Source organism: Panicum virgatum, chromosome 5K (genome assembly GCF_016808335.1).
Source record: "Panicum virgatum strain AP13 chromosome 5K, P.virgatum_v5, whole genome shotgun sequence".
Classification (NCBI taxonomy): Eukaryota; Viridiplantae; Streptophyta; class Magnoliopsida; order Poales; family Poaceae; genus Panicum; species Panicum virgatum.
In genome coordinates, this window is record NC_053140.1 from 19895180 (window position 1) to 19915061 (window position 19882).

The 19882-nt window shown below is 42.5% G+C and overlaps 2 protein-coding genes across 7 annotated transcripts; one reads left to right on the top strand and one right to left on the bottom strand.

Moving 5' to 3' along the window:
• Nucleotides 1-2587: 2587 nt before the first annotated feature.
• On the bottom strand, nt 2588-15143 carry LOC120706859. 3 transcript variants are annotated; one of them, XM_039991590.1, is made up of 6 exons: nt 14761-15142; nt 9134-9225; nt 8733-9030; nt 6085-6244; nt 3763-4410; nt 2588-3582 (listed from the first exon to the last, which is right to left on the bottom strand). In XM_039991590.1, exons 4-6 carry the CDS (start codon nt 6199-6201, stop codon nt 2776-2778), a joined length of 1572 nt encoding a protein of 523 aa, XP_039847524.1. In that variant the 5' UTR covers nt 6202-6244; nt 8733-9030; nt 9134-9225; nt 14761-15142; the 3' UTR covers nt 2588-2775. The 3 variants fall into 3 exon arrangements, with proteins under 3 accessions (XP_039847524.1, XP_039847525.1, XP_039847523.1); XM_039991591.1 differs by lacking the exons at nt 8733-9030; nt 9134-9225 and having other exon boundaries at nt 2588-3579; nt 14761-15143; XM_039991589.1 differs by lacking the exons at nt 8733-9030; nt 9134-9225.
• A 379-nt stretch (nt 15144-15522) lies between these two features.
• LOC120706860 lies at nt 15523-19158 on the top strand. 4 transcript variants are annotated; one of them, XM_039991594.1, is made up of 4 exons: nt 15523-15830; nt 15865-15989; nt 17385-17786; nt 17922-19150. In XM_039991594.1, exons 2-4 carry the CDS (start codon nt 15909-15911, stop codon nt 18870-18872), a joined length of 1434 nt encoding a protein of 477 aa, XP_039847528.1. In that variant the 5' UTR covers nt 15523-15830; nt 15865-15908; the 3' UTR covers nt 18873-19150. The 4 variants fall into 4 exon arrangements, 3 of the variants coding, with proteins under 3 accessions (XP_039847528.1, XP_039847526.1, XP_039847527.1); XR_005688479.1 differs by having other exon boundaries at nt 15525-15830; nt 17385-18935; nt 18992-19158; XM_039991592.1 differs by having other exon boundaries at nt 15525-15830; nt 17385-19150.
• Nucleotides 19159-19882: the final 724 nt, after the last annotated feature.

Below are 19882 nucleotides of genomic sequence, written 5' to 3' on the forward strand. Positions count from 1 at the left end.
AGCCTCCCCAACCACGTCCCGCCGCCCGGCACTGCCAGCCTCCCCGCCGCGTCCCATCGCCAATCGCAGCCGGCGGCGAAGCCGGATCCGGCCTCCTGGGCCGCGCCGCCGCCTGATTTGAGCTCCCTGGCCGCCCGCAGCCGCTAGATCTAGCATCCTCCGTGTCCAGCAAGCTTCCGCATCCGCCGCATCTAGACCGCAGTCCGTTCGCCCACCACATTTGGCGCGCCCACATCCACCGCGTCCACGCCGCTGACCGCGTCCGCCACGTCCAGCGGGCAGATGAAGGAGAGTGAGAGGCCCTGCTACTCCCCGCCATCATTGATGAGGACATCGCCTTGCTGGACACGCTCATGCCATGATCTTCTCTAAGTTACAAGTCATCACCAACTCGGTCATCGCGTTCGTCTCGGATTCAGCCGACACTCCTGCACGGTTTTAGTGATATCTCCCTCATACGACATCCAAATGAGGTGATCCTAGAGGCGTTGGAATCGTGATGACGAGATGTTTCTTTTGGTTTTGGTCCCATCTCCAGAAACTTTGTGGATCATTCTATGTGACCATGAAAAGGTGCTGCATCACCTATTTTGGGCCTCTTCAGGCTTTGTATCGTGTCGGATCTTAAGCCCATGTTGTGGGCGCCCCTGGTCGCCCCAACCCTAGGACGCCTCTGGTCCTCTCATAAACTCAGTAGCCGCTGCCGTTTAGACTCGGGTTTTGTTCAGTTCAAGTTTTCGGCATTGAAACTTTGATTGATTCATTGTAACTGTGGCGATAAGTCCTTTTACTGTGATCCAAGGCCCCCATTCTTGATCTCCTCCACTGTGTCGATTATTCCTTTGGAGTTGAGTTCTTGAACCCCTCTTGTGATTCACTTCATCCATTTGCAATATCAGATTGCGTGTTTACATCTTCTTGCTTGTGTCCTTCGATTCGCTTGCAGAAAAAGCCTTCTCGGCGAGGTCAATCAAGTTGTGCTTGGTTGATAACCAACGAAGCAGTGGTGTAGCGGTTGGTTCGAATCTTGCTAATTTGAAGACAGATCGTCAACGTTGAGTTCTCCACCAATCGAACGTACCTTTACCTCTCGGAAGATCGGGCCTAGTCCTCATCAGTCGCCGCCGCTGATCAAGGACAGGGAGGGGCGGCTCGGGAGGCGGAGCTGTGGAGAGAGAGGGAGGGGCGGCTCGGGTGTGGATCTGTGGAGAGACTGAGAGAGGGAGGGGCGGCCAGAGAGGGAGGAGAGAAATGAGGAGGACGGAACCCTAACTTCTGAGTATATTTCGAGCTACATATTGGGCCGATATGGGTTGTCTGGGCTCTGAGATGGACCAATATTATCCGAAGCGGGTCTTATTGCGTGTCCGCCTCGGTTAATGTATTTAACAAGGCGTTTATGTTAAAAAAACAATATCGGTTAATGTCTATTAACCGAGGCGGACATTTTAATTTGCCCGCCTCTTAACCGATTTTTCGTGGCGGTTTTTTTGGAACCGCTTCGATTAAAGAAAAATATCCACCTCGGTAAATTGCAGGCATTAACCGAGCCGGTTAAAAATTGTTCCCGCTTCCGAGGGGTTTTCAAAAGGTCATGGTTAATGCTTTTTTATAGTAGTGAAATAAACTTTTAGGGGTGGGTCGATTACTACAGTAGTTTCACTCCATTTGTAGCAACAGGTTAAATTCTGATCCGCCCCTAGAAAAAAATCATGACGTTCCTACAAAACGTTTTTATAGTAGTGCTGGATGTGCAAAAGAATTTTTGTATGGAATTTTGGGAAATGAAATGCATTTTATTAAAACATGTATGTTATTCAGGCAAAATTGGGAATGTATTTAAGCAATATGCATCCCACCACATGGTTGTAGGCAACTAATCAATATTAGTATTACTAACTGGTGACTCTTTTTGAGACTTCGTATGTTAATCCTCCCGAGACACAGTAGATAAAAAATATGAACAATAGAAATTCTCACAAAAAATAAAAAATAATCTGGTCATCAATATGGTAGACTCTTGGTCATCATATCCGTTAGATCTATTATATTTTCTAAACAATTACCAACCTCTGCCATTATGAATACTCTGAATTAACCTCTTTAATCTATTATATCCAAATGACCCACCTGTACCTTTATGAAAAATAACCTAAACTAACCCTCTAATCTTCATCTAGATTACCTTTTAGATCTATGGAGGAAGCGATGAGAATATCGATTTTCATGTTAAACACATAGCTAAAACTAAAGCTTCAATTGAAAACAAAAGTACACAAATGAATATACATAGTAATTGCTAACTATGAATATGAATATGCATGAAAAAAATATACATAGTAATTGCTAACTTTTTTAGATGATGGGAAAAAGTGTCCCGGCCTTGACCTAGTAATTGCTAAGTAAACTGCTAAAGCTTATCAAATCCATATACAGATAAGTACACAAATGAGAGCGCACGAGGTAAACAATTCTGATGTTAGCTATGTGCCTTTTTTTTTGAATTTTCAATACTTATGCCCCCTGAAATTATTAGCATGTGGGCACAAGTTGATGGACTAGTTAATAATAATAATCAGAAGAGTTGTATGGAAAATACAAATAATTAACGTCGATGTTTCCACTCTTGGGCATGTAATTCCACCTTTCTGCTTACATGATTATTATATTGTTCCTCAAGCTGCTGACATGACTGTTCCTCAAATAAAGTTGCATGCTTACATGGCTGTTCAGTACAGATCATTAAATAAAATGTTAAACTGTAAAGACTTCACATCACTTGTTGGCACTAACAGCCATCACCCAAAATGCAACCCCCGCGAAGGATATGAACGTATGGGCAAAGAAGGAAGCATGATTGGCAGCTTTGAGCACAGCTTCGGATGGTCTGGCCTCGTGCGTCAGGAGCCTCCACAAGAGGCCCAAGAGAATGGTGGTTGCAGTAAATAACACAAAAAATATCGAGGGGATGCCGACAGAAGCATTTTTAACGCTCGGCATTGCCACAGCCAAGAAGCCCGTAAATGCAAGCTTGGTCAATTCCAGCGGGGCCGGCTTTTGATCTTCAGGAAGGTCAGGCTCCTTCGATTTCTTATGATCTTGAGGTTCCTTTTGTTGCTGTGCTTCTCCTGAATTGGACGAGGAGCTGCCTATTCCTGGCGCTTCTCCTGCTGCTGCAACCGGGCCGCCTTCTCGTCCTCCTGCTGCTTGCCCCTTCTCCTTCAGCTTCGGTTGGGTACTGTCTCCACTAGGGGAATGGTCACGTGCTAGCAACACCAGAAGTACAATCAATGGAGGGAATACTGGCAGCCATACTGCAGGTTTCCATTTGTGCGGAAGCACATCCAGTGTGATCAGGATCACCACGGCGGTGATTGGCAGGGCCTGAAGAATGATGCTCAAACTCCTCACGAACTTGGTGGTCGAGACCACATTTTTGTTGCCAGCAATGTCCAGGTCTTTCAAAAAAAAGACATCATTGTTGCTGCAAACATGGGGGGTCGTCCAGACATTCATGAGAAATGCGCCAACCGTGCTGAAGATGAAACTGATGAGCAAGGTACCACCAAGGAAAGTCTCCTGCTGAGATGCAATTTAGATAAATTTTGGGCCATTGGGTCAATTAAAAAAATTGATTAAATGAACTAGAATGGTATTATGCGTAAATAATTTATTAGAAGGAGAAATGAACTAGAGTGACAAACCATCATAATCAATTAGCTGACCTAAAAAACACCATTAGGTACCCACTTGCATCCTTACCTGCTGTCCTTTGGCTGTTGGACCCTCCGATGGTGCGGGGGAAAGAAGAGGCTGAGGCATCAGGAGCCCGGCTTGTCCCTGATTGTTTCTAAGTAAACCTTCCAATGCCACTACTTCTAGCACCAAGAACATCATGACAGTTACACCAGCTGCCAACTCAAGCAAGTGCTCCAGTTTATTGTGGTACTCCTCGTCATCTTCGGTGCCTCCAACATTATTGGCGCAGCAACACCAACTGATGATGTGAATGACAATAACACTGACCGCCATGATGGAGCATAATGAAAGTACTAACCAGGCTTCCTTATGGATGAGAAGTAGAATCCCACAGCCAAGGACCATGAGCAAAATGTTGGAGACGAACACCAGCACCTTGGACGCAGCAAGCAGCCTTGGGGCGATGTAGCTGGCGCATGGTTCTGACATCATAACGCACAGGAAAGGCAGTATACCAACTTGTAAAGTAGCAGCTGCGAGGTGGGGAAACCATTCTTGAACAAAATCAATAAAGACTTCAAGACTTTGTATCCCCTGATACTTCCCAGCACCAGATAAGTTAACTTTCTTCAGCACGATGCCAAGGAGAACAGGGGAAATCATAACCGTGAAAGATCCAGTGAAAGCTCGGATACGGTTCTTTAGCTTGTCCTGTAGGAAAAAAAATTAGATGGTTATGAGGATGAGGTCCATGTAGCATAAGGAAGAAATTCCGGGAACTAACTAATTGATAGTATGTATCCACTTTGAAGGAAATGTCAGCCAGCTTATGCCTTGTGTATCGTGCTTTTTCTGGGGGAGTGTTTTGTGCCAACAAGAAGGGACTGAAGAAACAATGCACTTCCTCTGTTTAAAGTCGAATTTCGTAACATTTGACTGACAATCCTTCAAATTATATGCATACTCACTGTATGAAAGTTATATTGACATCTTTTTGTATGGCATATATTGTAACAGATATATAATTGTAAAAGTACACTTCTAAGAATATTTTCAAGGGAACATATCAGGTGCAAACCAACCTCTCTGTGCAAACCGTGCAAACTTCAATCTGAGCCACCGGATTCGCATCCAAGGGGGTGCGCAGGGGGAGTGGGAGGAGGAATTTGTAAAAGTGTGATTAGAGCGGGCGGTTAAGTGTAAAATTAACCAACCCCATGCCCCTTGGATGTTGATCTGGTAGCCCAGATTGAAGTTTATGTGGTTTGCACGAAGAGGTTGGTTTGCACCTGATATATTCCCTATTTTCAAATCCTAATGTGCCATATACAAAGAAACTGATAGAGTATCATTTTTTTTCTCCTTGTTCAGGGCATGTTTTCCTTGGTTGAGTACCACATAATGTAACCAAAGTTGCTTATCCTTGCTTTCTCTAGTTTTTTCATATTCAAACATAGTACTCACAAAGATACATTCTTCCGGTTATAGTACACTTTATTTACCAATTACTATATTTCTTTAACCGCGTTCGCCCTTTGCATTTTTTCATCTCTCTATTTCTTATATAAATTTAGTGGGAACCTTAGTTGAGCTATATGTTTGATGCGCAAATAGATATAATTATCACTTCCTGCATACATGTATATATAGGTGATGTGCAAATGGTGAAGCACATCATAGACGTAGATATTTAAGCTTCTAAATTATCCACAAAACAGATAATGTTGATCATCCACAATACCAATTACTCACGGTATACATGCATAATATGTGTCACCATGCACATGAATTTAGGAAACAATGGCCATATCAGATTTCATATAAATTACATAGCTCAAGATAATATTTCAACTAAACACATGTCAAATAGACATGGTTGTATGACACGAAAGAAAAAAAAAACTACGATTGGGTATGGAAAAGCATACATAAGAATTGGTAACTAAATTGTCATAATACAATAAAAATAAGAAAATATTTGTATGGTAGGAACAAAAATAAGCAATTTTGAGTAGTCGTATAGGCCCCACTTTTATCTATGAATTTCTAAATTATGTGCCTTAAAATTACCTAACTATGGTTAAACCGAGGTTGGAATGATTAGTGCACTGCTTTAGTTAGTTAAGGGGTTGATTTGCATCAATTGAAATATATAGAATGAAACTTACAAATTTTAATTTGCAATACTTAATCCATGAAAAACACACTTTTCCAATTTATAATTAACAGAAATATACATTAGTTTTGAACAGTGCACAGCATGAGTTTTGTTGGATGTGGACCCAATGGTTTGAGAATATGTAAAAGGTTAGAAGATTGCAGTCTCTTGCAAGATGATAATAAGTTGATAGCCACTCTCAACACTCATATGCGTTAGGTACTCACTGTTTCAATAGGTAGCCTGTCCTTCTCCTTGTTACTGCTATTCTTTCCACTTGTATTCGGTGAATCCCCATAGATATCTACTTTATGGGATGGCTCCATCTCCACTTCTGGTGACATTCCACGCTATGTTTCTTTGTTCCCTGTTTTGGCTCCGTGTTCACTGTAGGGGAAAAAACGTGGATCTTATTAGCAATTCATTCCTCCATTAAACGTTAACTATTTGATCTTATGAATATGTCTCCAATGATGACCTACCATCTATCGAGCTGCATGTGTAAATAAAACCAACTCATAATAATACAGGCGTAACCATTTGAATTTGAGAACTGGGAGTTAGTAGCATCATTAAGTAGATCTCATCCTTTATTAGGTGTCCTGCTTTCTCAGTTCATGAAAATGGAGGATCCATTTCTCCATGTGAGTACCATTTCGAAAAACCTTTATTTTTTACATTCTTTTTTTTTTTGCAAGAGCTCACCCCTGACGAACTTCACGCGCAGGTAAAGCAAATCTTTTTCTCTCTCTCACTACCGGAATCTCCTACTTCACCGTGTGACACAGCGAAGGCCCTCTAACCGACGGCTAAGGTTTCGCCGTGGGCTGCACCCAGCGAAGGCAGCACGGCAGTCAGGGTGACGGCATTGTTCTTAGGCACATGGCAAACTGGATGGTTTGCCGTGTGCCTTTACTTTACCATGTGCTTTCATTCCCGCACACGGCAAAGTGCCGCTATGCCGTGTGCTCAATATATTGCACATGGCAAACTATGATTTTCCGGTAGCTAGTGTCCTTAAAATTGACTGATTAATTTAACTTCACCTGTGAATGATGCTAACATGACAACAAACATTGGTAGACTTAGTATTAACACTTATTATTCTGCAAATTTGTCATGTGTACATTACTGTTAGCATTATATTTGGATATTTTGAGCATAATTTTATCTAAGACATGAAGAACTTAGAACAGCATCACGATGACGTCAAATCAGGAATCTGAGTGCACCAAGACAAAGCTCATATAAGGCCAGTCTCAATGGGAGTGTCATCGACACAGTTATCTAGACTGGAATCTTAAGAACTGTACCAGTGGAGATTTAATATATATGTTAGCAAATTTAATGTCTCATATTTCATGATATTTTTCTCTTCTCTCCTCATACTATTGGTATATATTAGAAAATTTAATGTCTATAACACTCTTGTGACAGTGCCATTGAGATTGGCCTAACCCTGTCATTCATCTCTAACCTCCGTAGTTTGAGGAGGCGTACTTGGTGGCCGACCAATCCTAGCACGACCCAACGTACACCTACCCTAGTCTAATGGAACAATTATGATATCTTCATTGGAATCCCAGCGCAAAACCAAAGGGTCAAATTTTCAGGAGGATCCGGTTTTCAAAAAGACGCATGCGTGTCAATTATGATATCTTTATGAGCTGACTTAACATGCTCATGTTACCACGTGTTTTAGGGCACTGCACGGCACTGTAGTCACCCGTGGACATTCAATGATCGCACGACGAGCACCGACGCTCCTTACACCGCCGCGGCACCAACCGGTCAAACCGGTATGGTGGATCAGTCAGACCGGTCTCGTCGGAGCAGCCCGATGAGGATCCAACGAACACCCGCTCAGGAGGGACCCCGTCGGAGCAGGCGCACCTTGGATTGCTCTAGGCTGAGCAGACCAGCTGGGACGTCTTCAAATGCCATGGAGACGAAGGAAGAACAGCATGTTGGGGTTGGAAAAACTATGGTAAAGAAAAAAGGTAAAGATGATAAAAAGTAGATGTATTTGATAAATTCGATTGGGTTGGATGCCTCAATCAGCCGTGATCCTTTATATTTATAGGGTGGGGTGGACTTATCTCGCATGAAATCCTAATACAAGATTTGAATCTATCAAAAACTCTAGTTGTACTAGGACTCTGCCTTAACCGGTCAGACCCACCGGTCAGACCGGTTGGTCGTGCCAGACTGGCTACAGCATCACAAACTGGTCAGACCGCCTGGAATGACCGGTCAGACCGCCTGGGATGACCGGTCAGACCGGTTGGTCTGATCTGCTGCCAATTTTGGTCGTCCATATATGCCCCCCTGTTCTTTGGCAAAACTTGTGTGACAAAAAACACTCCACTGGACCAAAATTGTCTAAGGGCGATGATTACTAATACATCGGTCATTTTTTTATGCTAAGGGCGATAACAAATTATGAGTCATGACTTGCTTATCTTCAAGTTGATGATGAAACAACTTTCTTCAACCTCCAAATTTTTTTTATGGCTATTAGCTTTGTTGGCTCGACCTCCACTTGTTGCTCCATCAATTATTGCTTGTGCAAATGTTGTAATATTTTTTTTTTGAGTGTGAGACAAGTCTGAAGGACACCATCTCGCTTGTAAGTACTTAGAATTTTTCTTCACGTCCTTCTCACCCTCCTTGCTGCAATTAAGATCCTTTCGGACCGGATTATTGCTAGCAATAATCGGTCTTTCTGATGTACTACAATTTAGATATATAGGAGGATATTGAATAAAGTAAGGTTGCATGTGCATCCTACTATAATCCAAAGGCGTATAATAATACGAATTCGGTCAAAACTATGGAACAACTGGTTTTGAGTATGGCATAGCAGCACAGTTACCTTGAGATGAACGAGGATCTCATTGCTCGCAAGATCTTGATGATGTCTTCTTATCCTTAGCTTCGATTGGTCGTTCTCTCTGTTTCTTCTTCTTCTGAGTAGCTCTTTGCTTCTCATGTGTGGCCAAAAGTTCCATAAAACTCGGCCTTATCTTGCTCTTGGAGAAATTCTCAGATTCAATGGATGCACCAGTCAGACCGGTCAGAGTACCAGTCAGACCAGTCGGCGTACCGGTCAAACCAGTCAGACCGGTTGGCTTATCATCGGTCTTTTTTGTCTTGTCTTGCCCCCAACCGAACTTGATTGTTGTTCAGCCATATCATTTGAAACATGTTCAATATCAGGGACAATTTTATCAATAGAACCAGCCGATGTTTATTCAATGGTCGGCTTTTCTATACCTTGTGTCAAATTTGAATTTTTATTCAATCGTCCATCTTTTTTGACACGATAGACCTGCTTGATCACCTTGTGTTTTGTTTTCTGCACAGACCTATCTTTGCGATCAAAACGGTCATTATTGGTAGGTGATGGTTTACTAATTGCCAGCTCCCTATAAGTAATATAATTTGGACACAAATATATAGGAAGAGAAGACGTATATGAATTATGAAACTATGGTACACAAGAATAAGGCAAACTGAAATAAGTACCCCATGGCATATTCATAGGGGATCCATATTATGAAAACGGCATCGATGTAGGAAAATTATTCCATTCTCGATTCTGATCATGGAATTTCTGTTTTGGAACAGATTTTGGTTGTTTGAAATAGCCCGACTAGCATGTTTGATATCCTTTTGTTTTGAGAATTTAGTCGGACGCTTGTGACGTCTTTTGAATTCAATAGTTTTCCAAATACCAATCTCAAGTTTTTTTGGGTTATACATCTTTGGCTTTAATTTATTTTGCAAATCCCTGGGAGAGGTTAGACCGGCTTGCAAACCGGTCAGACCGGTTGAAGTACAACCAGTATCTTTGCCTTTGTTTTGTTGCCCCCTAAGCGTCGAAATAATAGATATAGTCTCTGTGCTCTTTCTAGGGGATTTTTGATCAACAAATTTGGTTTGAGACGGCCGAATTACAGTTTGACCAGCAACATCAGGCAAACTTTTGCAAGGATTATTAATTGGTTTTTTAATAACCGACTTTTGAACAACAGGAGCTTGAATTAAACTATTTTCTTGATGAATTAAATCTTTAATAATACCAGATACAACATTATATAAAGTACCCGAGGATCGCATCTCCATCAATATGTCAATGGTGGATGGTATTTGCCACTCTTTTATCACCGTGACTTCTGGCTCTGTTGTATGGCAGCGGGACAAGAATAACCTTTTTACTGCTCCGTCGAATTCTTGCTTATACTCGACAAGTAGCTTATCATGTGCCGCCATATTACTAGGGTTTGACAAATCGGTCATGATAACCTAATTTTTGTCCCCAGCGGAGTCGCCAAAATGTGTTGGCACCCATTCGGGGCCAACACACGATCGCGCACGATCGCGCAACGAGCAGTGACGCTCCTTGCAGCGCCACGGCACCAACGGTCAGACCGGTATGGTGGATCGGTCAGACCAGTCTCGTCGGGGCAGCCCAATGAGGATCCAACGAACACCCGCCCGGGAGGGACCCCGTCGGGGCAGGCGCACCTTGGGTTGCCCTAAGCTTGTCAGGCCAGCTAGAGCGTCTTCAAACGCCATGGAGATGAAGGAAGAACAACATATTGGGCTTGGAAAAGCTAGGGTAAAGAGAAAAGGTAAAGATGATAAAAAGTAGATGTATTTGATAAATTCGATTGGGTTGGATGGCTCAATCGGCCGTGACCCTTTATATTTATAGGGTGGGATTGACTTATCCTACAATAAATCTTATTACAAGATTTAAATCTATAAAAAACTCTAGTTGTACTAGAACTCTGCCTCGACCGGTCAGACCGGTTGGTTGTGCCAGACTGGCTACAACATCACTGACTGGTCAGACCGCCTGGGATGACCGGTCATACCGGTTGGTCTGATCTGCTGCCAATTTTAGTCGTCAATCCTTTTCAAACCCCCCCCCCCCCCCCAACAACGAGCCGCAGTTACCCTCCGGCCGTCGACTTGTTCGTCTACGAGCTGTTCGCGTGCTCCAAAACGAGTCAACGAGGAAATCCGCCATTGTACGGCGTGCACTGCGGGAGACGACAGAGGCACAGGATCTGCTCCGCCGTAGGTTCAACCTGAACCAGCGTCCCCTCCATGCACGCGACATCCTGCACTATCGCAATCTACAAGCCTGTTCTGTGCAAACCACCAACGCCTTCTCCTCCACGAGATTCCGGCCACCATGATGCATCGCGGCACAAGTAAGAGGTAAAACGGAACCCTCTCGTCGTACTCTTTCTTTCCCCTCAAATTCCAAGTCCTTGCATGCCCTAAATCATCGGCAATTTTACTCACAGTGAGCTTTTGTCCGCCAGCATGGAGGAGACCACCAGTCCCTTATCCCCCGCAAGATTCCGGTCACCCCAACGCAAGTAAGAGGCCGCGAGATTCCGGTCACCATGATGCATCCCCGATGTAAGCAAGAGGTAAAATGGAACTCCCTCATCGTCCTCTTTCTTTTCTCCTAAATTTTAAGCCCTCTCATGCCCTAAATCATCGGCAATTTGACTCACAGTAAGCTTTTGTCTGCCAGCCATGGAGAAGCGAGTTTTTTAATCGGCAAGAGTCATGAATTATCTCAATGTATTATGCATTCTCTCATGTATGCAACAAAATGTCAACATAGATATGTATGCACTAGATCACAATAATTTTTGTGTTAAAGGATGAATTAAACACCTTGCAGATAGCTAAACAGACAACCTATTGTACAAGCTGTCTGTTTAAGCCATCTTTTGTGCTAAAGGGACGACAGCTATCTGCACTGTTGTGCTTGCTCTTAGCGTAGCATATTATTTTCCCCACTCTGCTGATGAATGGTCCTGTCCATTATGTCTCTGGACTACTCACAAGTTTTATCAGAGAGTTGAACAAGAACTTGTTTGGGAGGATTATGCTCTAGAAAATTTTCTTTGTTCCTATTATGGTATCACCGGAAGACTGAACAAGAGGCGTACTCATCAAATTGAATAAAGCGAAGTTCCATTCTAGAAGAAATACGATCTGAAAGAGCTTCATTTGTCTTCATTCAGATCCTTCAGTTGCAATAAATCAATCTATTGATGCATAAATAATTCTGAAAGATCGAGAGGTATGAGAAAAAACAAAATCTAACCAGCTTTTTATGATTTTTTTTCTATTGCTGCTTTTTCAATAATAGGAATAAAAAAATTAAATTTAGTTTTTCCTAATGTTCGTAGTTTCAATCTTCCAGCAATCAACATAATTTTTTTATGGATGTTCGTAGTTTCAATCTTCCAGCAATCAAAATACATTTTTATTGGATTTCATGTGTTCACCTAATTCGTGGTTTGCACTAGATATCTTTTCTTATTGGAGAAAAAGTACGGTTGGTTTGGTATAGAGAGAGTGGCACAATAAATAAATGGAATAAAATTGTTTTATGGACTTGTTGTTAGTCTATGATTTAGATTGTCTTGTAGAAAAGAGATTGACTTCATCGGAACACCAAATTGACTCGCCTACACGGGCAAGGCAAGCTTTCTTAGGTGAGGCGAGGCCATCCCGCCTATATTTCCTGCATTTGCTCTGCAATTCGGTGATTGTTTAGGAAATATCCATCCTATATTGACTCCTTGTTAAAGGCGTCAACAGTGAGTGACATACAATCGATGAAATATAAGGTTTATTATATTTTCTTTTCATCTCCTATATATCCTAGGCCCCACATGTTACCGATCGGTACTAAATGGACCATTTAGTACCGGGCATTTTGGCCGGTACCGGCCAACCAGTACCGGTCGGGCGCCCGGTACTAAATAGGGGTTTCCGACCGGTACTAATAGCCTTTTTTCTAGCGGTGATAACTGACTAAGATACAACGTTTGCCATCACCGTTGCTGCTACCATGCAAGTTCTGAAGTTCATATGTACTCTAGCTCCGTTTGGTTTGTTCCATAGAATTTCGAAAGTACTTTGATCCCTAATTACAGGTATTAAATAAAGACATTTTACAAAACTAATTATAAAACTCGTGCGCTAGGAACCTACTGAATCTAATGAGATCTTTGACCGTGTAATCAGAAGATGGTTACTGTACCATCACTATAATCAATCATTGATTAATCAATCGTGAAAAGTTACGTCTATCTATAAAGAGGTTTTGTAAATACATTTTATTTTAATAGCCCATGTATATAAGATTCTTTCCGAGAAGTTAGAAGGAATCAGGACCAGATTAGCTGGCCATGCCCACCGGCTATAAATGTCTTGTCCTGTTGATTTTATTCTGTTCTTCTTTCGCTGTGTTTAATTTTAAATTTTCTCTCTCCAAACTTCTCTATTCATCTATCACATCAAATTTTTTGCATCATGCATAGAGCATTAAATGTAGGTAAATAAAAAAGCTAATTGCATAGTTTTGCTGTACACGACGAGACGAATCTTTTGAGTCTAATTAGGTCATGGTAGGACAACAATTACCACAAACAAATGAAAATTGCTACAGTGTGCTACAGTGTATTGCAGTGTCTGATGTGACATCTTTCATCACCATTTTACGAATCTAAACACAGCCTTTTTGTCCTATTGATGTTGACGCAACTTGTTCAGGGTACGGCCATACGTGAGGGGCGACGACTGGGTAAGTCATCGTTGAATGCGACACTCTGAGTAGAAGGGTCTTGCATTGGTGGCCCATTAATGTACATATGTTCTTATAGGGCAATACCAATATTTTTTTTGTAGCATGACAATTTTCTGTGTTCTCATATGGAGCTCATCAACTGCCACAAGATGATGTTCCAGAGCCCCAACACAGCTAACTTTATTGCTGGTTGCATGCTTTGGGTAAATTTTTTACATGTGCGGTGTACGTTTGTGCTGCTAAGTTTTTTATGTGCGTTATTTAGTAGGGTAAGTATACGGGTCATACTTTTCAAAAAAAAAGTATACGGGTCATATATACTGTTTATGGATGCAAGTAGTGAAACGACCATACATATAGAAGTATGTTAAAGTTTGTTAAAGGATATTTAATTTAAGAAAAATCTTACAATGGTTAAAATAAAAAAAAATTATTCATCTGGCTGAAATCGACGGCTGAGAGACGACATAAAAAGTACCAAGAGGTAGGTATGATCCATACCAAAATAGGAAATGTACCTCCGTTACCTCTTGGCATCTTTCCAATCATCGGAACATGCCTCTTAATTTAATCCATATATACCACCATATGAGTTACACTTTTATTATATATCACCTCTCAGTATCATGTGGTTCCAGACCCATATGTCATTTATATTTGTCCATGAGGTTTTTGCTGCTGCAGGCAGCATGCTCAGTACCACTTTAATTTTGTTGACTTTGGAATATAATTTAAGAAATCAGATATTTTTCAACTATTCTTTAATCCTTTAATTTCAATGAATTTACCTTCATGAAACCTAGTCATAATGATTACAAACAATCTGGCAGAGTGTTTCTTTTTGAATACTTGGAGCATAATAGACACCACATCAACGAAAATAACAGCTTTGCCCCAGAGGGTAAGACAGTATAATGCAATTGTTTTGCTTCACAGCTTACAATCTGCTGGTTTCCTTTTGTACAGAAAAAACAGTTGCTACAACTATATCATAGATCTACTCTTTTTTTATAGTATATATTCACATAGTAAATGTTTCTTAGTTAGGATCACGACAATACGAAGCAGTAGGTTGGTTATTAATTAATGGAAATGTCAGTTGACCAAGGTGAACTGATCGAGTAGCATTTTCAGTCTCTCAACATATTTTGATTTGGTAGCTAAAGTAGCAGTATTAATTCAAAGGATCAAGGGGGGGATTATATTTCTGCTTATAGTACATGTTATTGGAAGGATAACACATCGATCAGGTTCTAGAATGCAAGAGGCTTACCGTACTGATTGCTGATGAGACGACTGATGAAATCAACAAGAAGAGAAGATCCAAGCCCGGCACCGTACGTACCAAAATCAATCTCTCTCTCTCTCTCTCTCTCTCTCTCTCTCTCTCTCTCTCTCTCTCTCTCTCTCTCTCTCTCTCTCTCTGACTGAGAAGCTTCATCAGATGGAACTGAGGCTCAGCTTTAAGGAGGGAGTGCGTAGAACTAGCTAGTGATGAGCGAGGTTCGTGTAGCCCAACGACCAGGTCGTCATGTCAATAGTACGAGCTCGTGAAATAATCAAGAAGCTACGTATGCTCGATTCGGTCCATCACTCGGAGAGACGGGGGAGTGGGAGAGACCTCGATCAAGCTATAAGTCAATGGCGGGGACAGGGCAAAACGCGGGAGCACCATCCATCCATACGCGGAGCACACCTAACATTATTCGACTCTAATACAAACTGAGACTTGGCATTAATTTGCTGAGCGTGTCTGGGCCGCACGCCGCGAGGGTAATCGAGCGCGACGCGGCCGTGGCAGAAGAAGACGACGACGACGACTTGACCCAGCCCTGTACCTTAAGGTGGTAATTAGCCATGATTTTAGTGGTCACTTCACAGCCCATCTTGATTGTTAAATTTTTTAATTTAAAATTATATAAAATTAGAACTCGATTCTTTTAGAGCTCTGCTCTTAAATTATGTAGGCCAAATTTAATGACCATTACCACCCAGTGTACCTTAACCTGGCCCCTATCCCTCACCAGCTCGGTCGCGGCGAGGACGCCATGGCACGAAGTCACGAGATCCCCAATTACCCACATTACAAAACAAACCGGTCCCACGCGTAACACGCGGTGCGTTGACGATTCTAATGGCTTCAAGCTAGGTGTCCGCCGGTCTTAGCTTCTTCCTCCTCAGCCCACCGATCGAGTTCCATCCGTGCCGCATCAAGCCTGAATTCACGACTCCGTTGGTCGTCGAGATTCAAGAACACACAGCCTGTAGTTTCGTCTCTCGGACGACGTATATACCAGGGACCTCAGGTGGGACTCCGCTGTGCGCGATTCTTCGACTCCGGCCTGGAGCGAGACCTAACCAGCTAGTTCTTCTTGCAGCTAGCCCCATCACCACGGAGCTCCGAAAACAGCGAAAACCCTCATGGCCTCATCAGTCCATGGCCTAGCAGCTCAGGCGTGGTGCCTTGGCGCCACGACCCTGAATGACATAGTGCATGACTTAGTGAGTCCATCTTTTTTTCCTATTTAGTATGAGCATGGGATGATGCTGTTTTTTTATGAACAAGGATTTTTCCATATATTTCTACTCTCTATAGCATAAAGATTTGCAGTAATTTTGTATACATTACTAGAAAAGAGACTCTTACTACTGGTTGGGATTTGGGAAAGAGCATTGTTAGTCCATATTTTCCAACCGGCACTATGTAACCGAGACTAAAAGTCTCCGTCTTTTAGGACCGGACGAGCACTCGGTACTAGAGGGTCGGGAAGCCACCCTTGCGTACCAATTGATGCTACCAACCGGTACCTAAATGTAAGATATTCGAAAAGAAATAAAATAATATTTTGAACATAGGAAGAGGCTGTCACAGGTCATGCGGATTTTTCACGTGAAAATACACACACTTGCGGTGCGTAGGATTTGAAGTTAGGACCTCTTATCTCGCCTGTACACTCCTTAGCATCTCACCTGAGAGAGATGCTTTTCTTTTGTACTAACCTATGGAGGATCTTTTAGTACCGGGTGGTAACACCAACTGGTACTAAAGATTATACATTAGTATCGGATGGTGTTACTAACCGGTACTAATATGGTTGTAGGCATTAGTACCAAGTGGTCAGTATACCAACCGGTGCCAAAAGCCTCTTATACTAGTATATTTGGGATGGATGGATGGCTTTGTTTTGTAGTAGTGATAATAGTACATAGAAATTTTAGAAAAAAATAAATTACAAAATTTAAAGAACAACACAATGTAAAAATGATGAAGAGATGCAAATCCACATGCATTATGACTTTTATCATGTAAAAATGATGACTAAAGTCCTTTGACATTATTCCTGGTTAGTAACACCAACCTGAACTAAAGGGTCTTTTGGTCCCGGTCGGAGTTATCAACCGAAACTAAAAGATCCACAACAGGTTAGTTTAAAAGAAAAGTATCACATATGAGTCACATGTGATGTACAGATGGGTAGTAGTAAGGAAGTTATGCGAGAGGCTAGAAGTCTCTGGTTCAAATCTAACAAACTGCAGAGTTAGTAGCTTGCCAATTATTTTTTGAGCTTGCACACTTCGGAATTTAGTTTCGGACTCGTTGTCCTGGTTGGGAAACCATGCCTAGTGAGGTTTCCTAATCGGGACACTAAAAACACTTTTTGTAGTAGTGGTGGTAGTTTGTCTTTGTTTTGATAGTTGAGGTATGCAAGTTTTTTTTGTTTTTGAGTTCGGTGTTGTTTTTCAGATTCGGTGACAAGTTTAGGAGGGTAAAACGGACTTTTCTCTTATAAATATTACCCCAACAAATGTTTCTGTAGATGCCTCGATCTGCCAGAATTTTATGACATTTTTGTAGAATATTATTTAGATGTTTACTAATTGGTTTCTGTTTTCTAGAATGTCATGAAGCTATTTGCGGTGTCACTACATGGCAACTTGACAATGAGTACAGTACTTTTTCTGGCACCAAAATATATCTTTCACGTAACGCCGAAGAGCACGACTGCGAAAAATGATGATGATGATCCAGGCGATGACATTTTGGGCCTTTTATGTTTGCTTCTTCCATTTATCCGGAATTATCTCTGGATACTGCTTTCTGATATGGGCCAGTTAAAGGGTCTCGACATTTATTACATGGACAACAGTGCTATAGTGGTCTTAGCATATGCATTTTTGCTTAAGATCAATTTGCAGTATTGCATCCTTGTTCCCTTCCCCATTAGTTTGGTTACCTTCATCATTCATCTGAACAAGATTAGGGTGAAGTCGCAGCATGTCAGTGGATCAGAGGGTAAGGATGGCAAGAAATCTGAGGAACTAGTAGCGCCAACTGATCTGAACAGATCAAAGGACTCGGAAGAAATGGATGTCACGCAAGTTTTCAACAAGATCCGGGTGAAGCCGCAGCATGTCAGTGGATCAAAGGATAAGGATGGCAAGAAATCTGAGGAACTAGTAGCGCCAACTGACCTGAGCAGATCAAAGGATGGCTCAGAAGAAACAGATAGCACGCAAGTTGGGGAACTTGAAAGAACTGTAGTGTTTCCATTTTTCATGCTATTAATCAGTGCCATATATGGTGACAGTAGCCCTGTTCTGTCTCACTTCCTGCTCTTCTCATGCTGCGCGCTTGGGACACTGGCACTAATGTATTCCAGATTGGCTGATGAAGTAACAAGTCCTCCTGCCTTAAAACCAGCACTGGAATGTATCCGAATGTCCTACATGGTAATGCTGTTCATAACAGCACACACGGTGGCAGCAGAATGGCTGGGAGAGGTCATGGCATTGGTCTGCATGCCTGAGCTGATTGCAGGGCTTGTATGGTTCGCTACTCTTCTCCACACTGACACTTCTAAATCTAACAGGGCAGCAGTCGACAAGGTGGCATCAGATAAAGATAGCATCAGTTCGATTGCTGCGGGTGTTTCTGAAACAGAACAAGTTTCCGTTGGTATCTTCAAAGGCTTCATTTCCCAAGGCTGCACATTCATTCCACCTGGAGCTGCTTTGGCAGGCTTAACAACTTGCACTTTTGCATATGACCGGGTGCTCCTGTCCTCCTGGAACACCAAGGCGACGGTTGCCTGTGGCGTTGCAGGGTGCATGCCGTATCTCAGCATCTGGATGATATCACGGTGGCCCGGCAGCATACCTGCCGCAGATAAGGCGACGCAGCTGCTCAAGTTTCTTGCAAATGTTTGCTTCACCGGAGCTTGCCTGATGCTGTTTGCTCTGCCTCTGCTTGCTGAGAAGACACTGGCTTACCGTTTGTTTGCTTTGGATGCTCTTATTGATCCTGCTGGTGTACTCAAGTATCTTCCGTTTATTTACTTCAGTACAGCAGTAGCGTCTTTGGGAGCTTTGTTTATGATGAAGTAGCTTTTCTGGTGCCTTGCTGCAATCGACTCTACGTTCTGTATAAACCACTAGTTGTAAACTGCAAATATTAAGTTATGTATTCTGTTGTTGTATAACATAAGGTCAAATAAGTTGTATCTGCCACGATATTTGTATCCTTTTAATCACAAGTTTGGAACTAGAGTTCTGTTCTTCCAGTAACTCTGAAATTGTTTGTGTTTATACGAATTAGCAGTTGCAACAGTAGATATATGATTATTAATGTTATGTTTGGAATATATCGGAACATATATGGTGAAGCATGTAACCTCAATATCACCGGTAATCATAGATGAGAAGTTGCTCAGCTTTGCTGCTGTATTCCCTTTCCAAGTCATCCATTTCTCAAGCCATTCATAGTGCTTCAACCAGCGGCGCCCCGGAACCGCTACATCAGCTACACGGCAAATATTGTGCGCTGCGGGGGACCAAGTGACCTACAACCAGCGCGGGCGGATGCTCCGTCGGTCATCACGCGCTGCACCTGCAGCACAAAGGTCCTCAGATCCATCCATCCATGGGGATCTGCCTGCCTGCCTTGCGAGCCATCCATCCATGGTGATCTGCCGGGCTGCCTGCCTGCCTTGCTCGCGCACAAACATCACGACCTGACATCAATGGTCGATGGTCCGGTGGCGCACAAACATCACGACCTGACATCAATGGTCGATGGTCCGGTGGCGGTGGAGACGGCGGTGCTATGAACACGACACAATTTATTTACAATTTAGGCTATTTTTGTTTACAAGCAAGATTATATGACAGCACAGCCAAGTGCTTCAGTTCAAGTGGAAAATGCTCATAGGCCGTCCCTTGCAGAGCCATATTTCCCGTCATCGATTGTAAGCACACGATGCAAAGTGTCTGCTTGGATCAGACTATCAGAGTACACGGTGCTAGTTTGTGCACAAGAATTGCCTCAACTTCAGAATAACAGGGACAGACAGAGAACAGCTGTCAGTTAGCAACAGCAATTAGGTAGCCATTGCAAA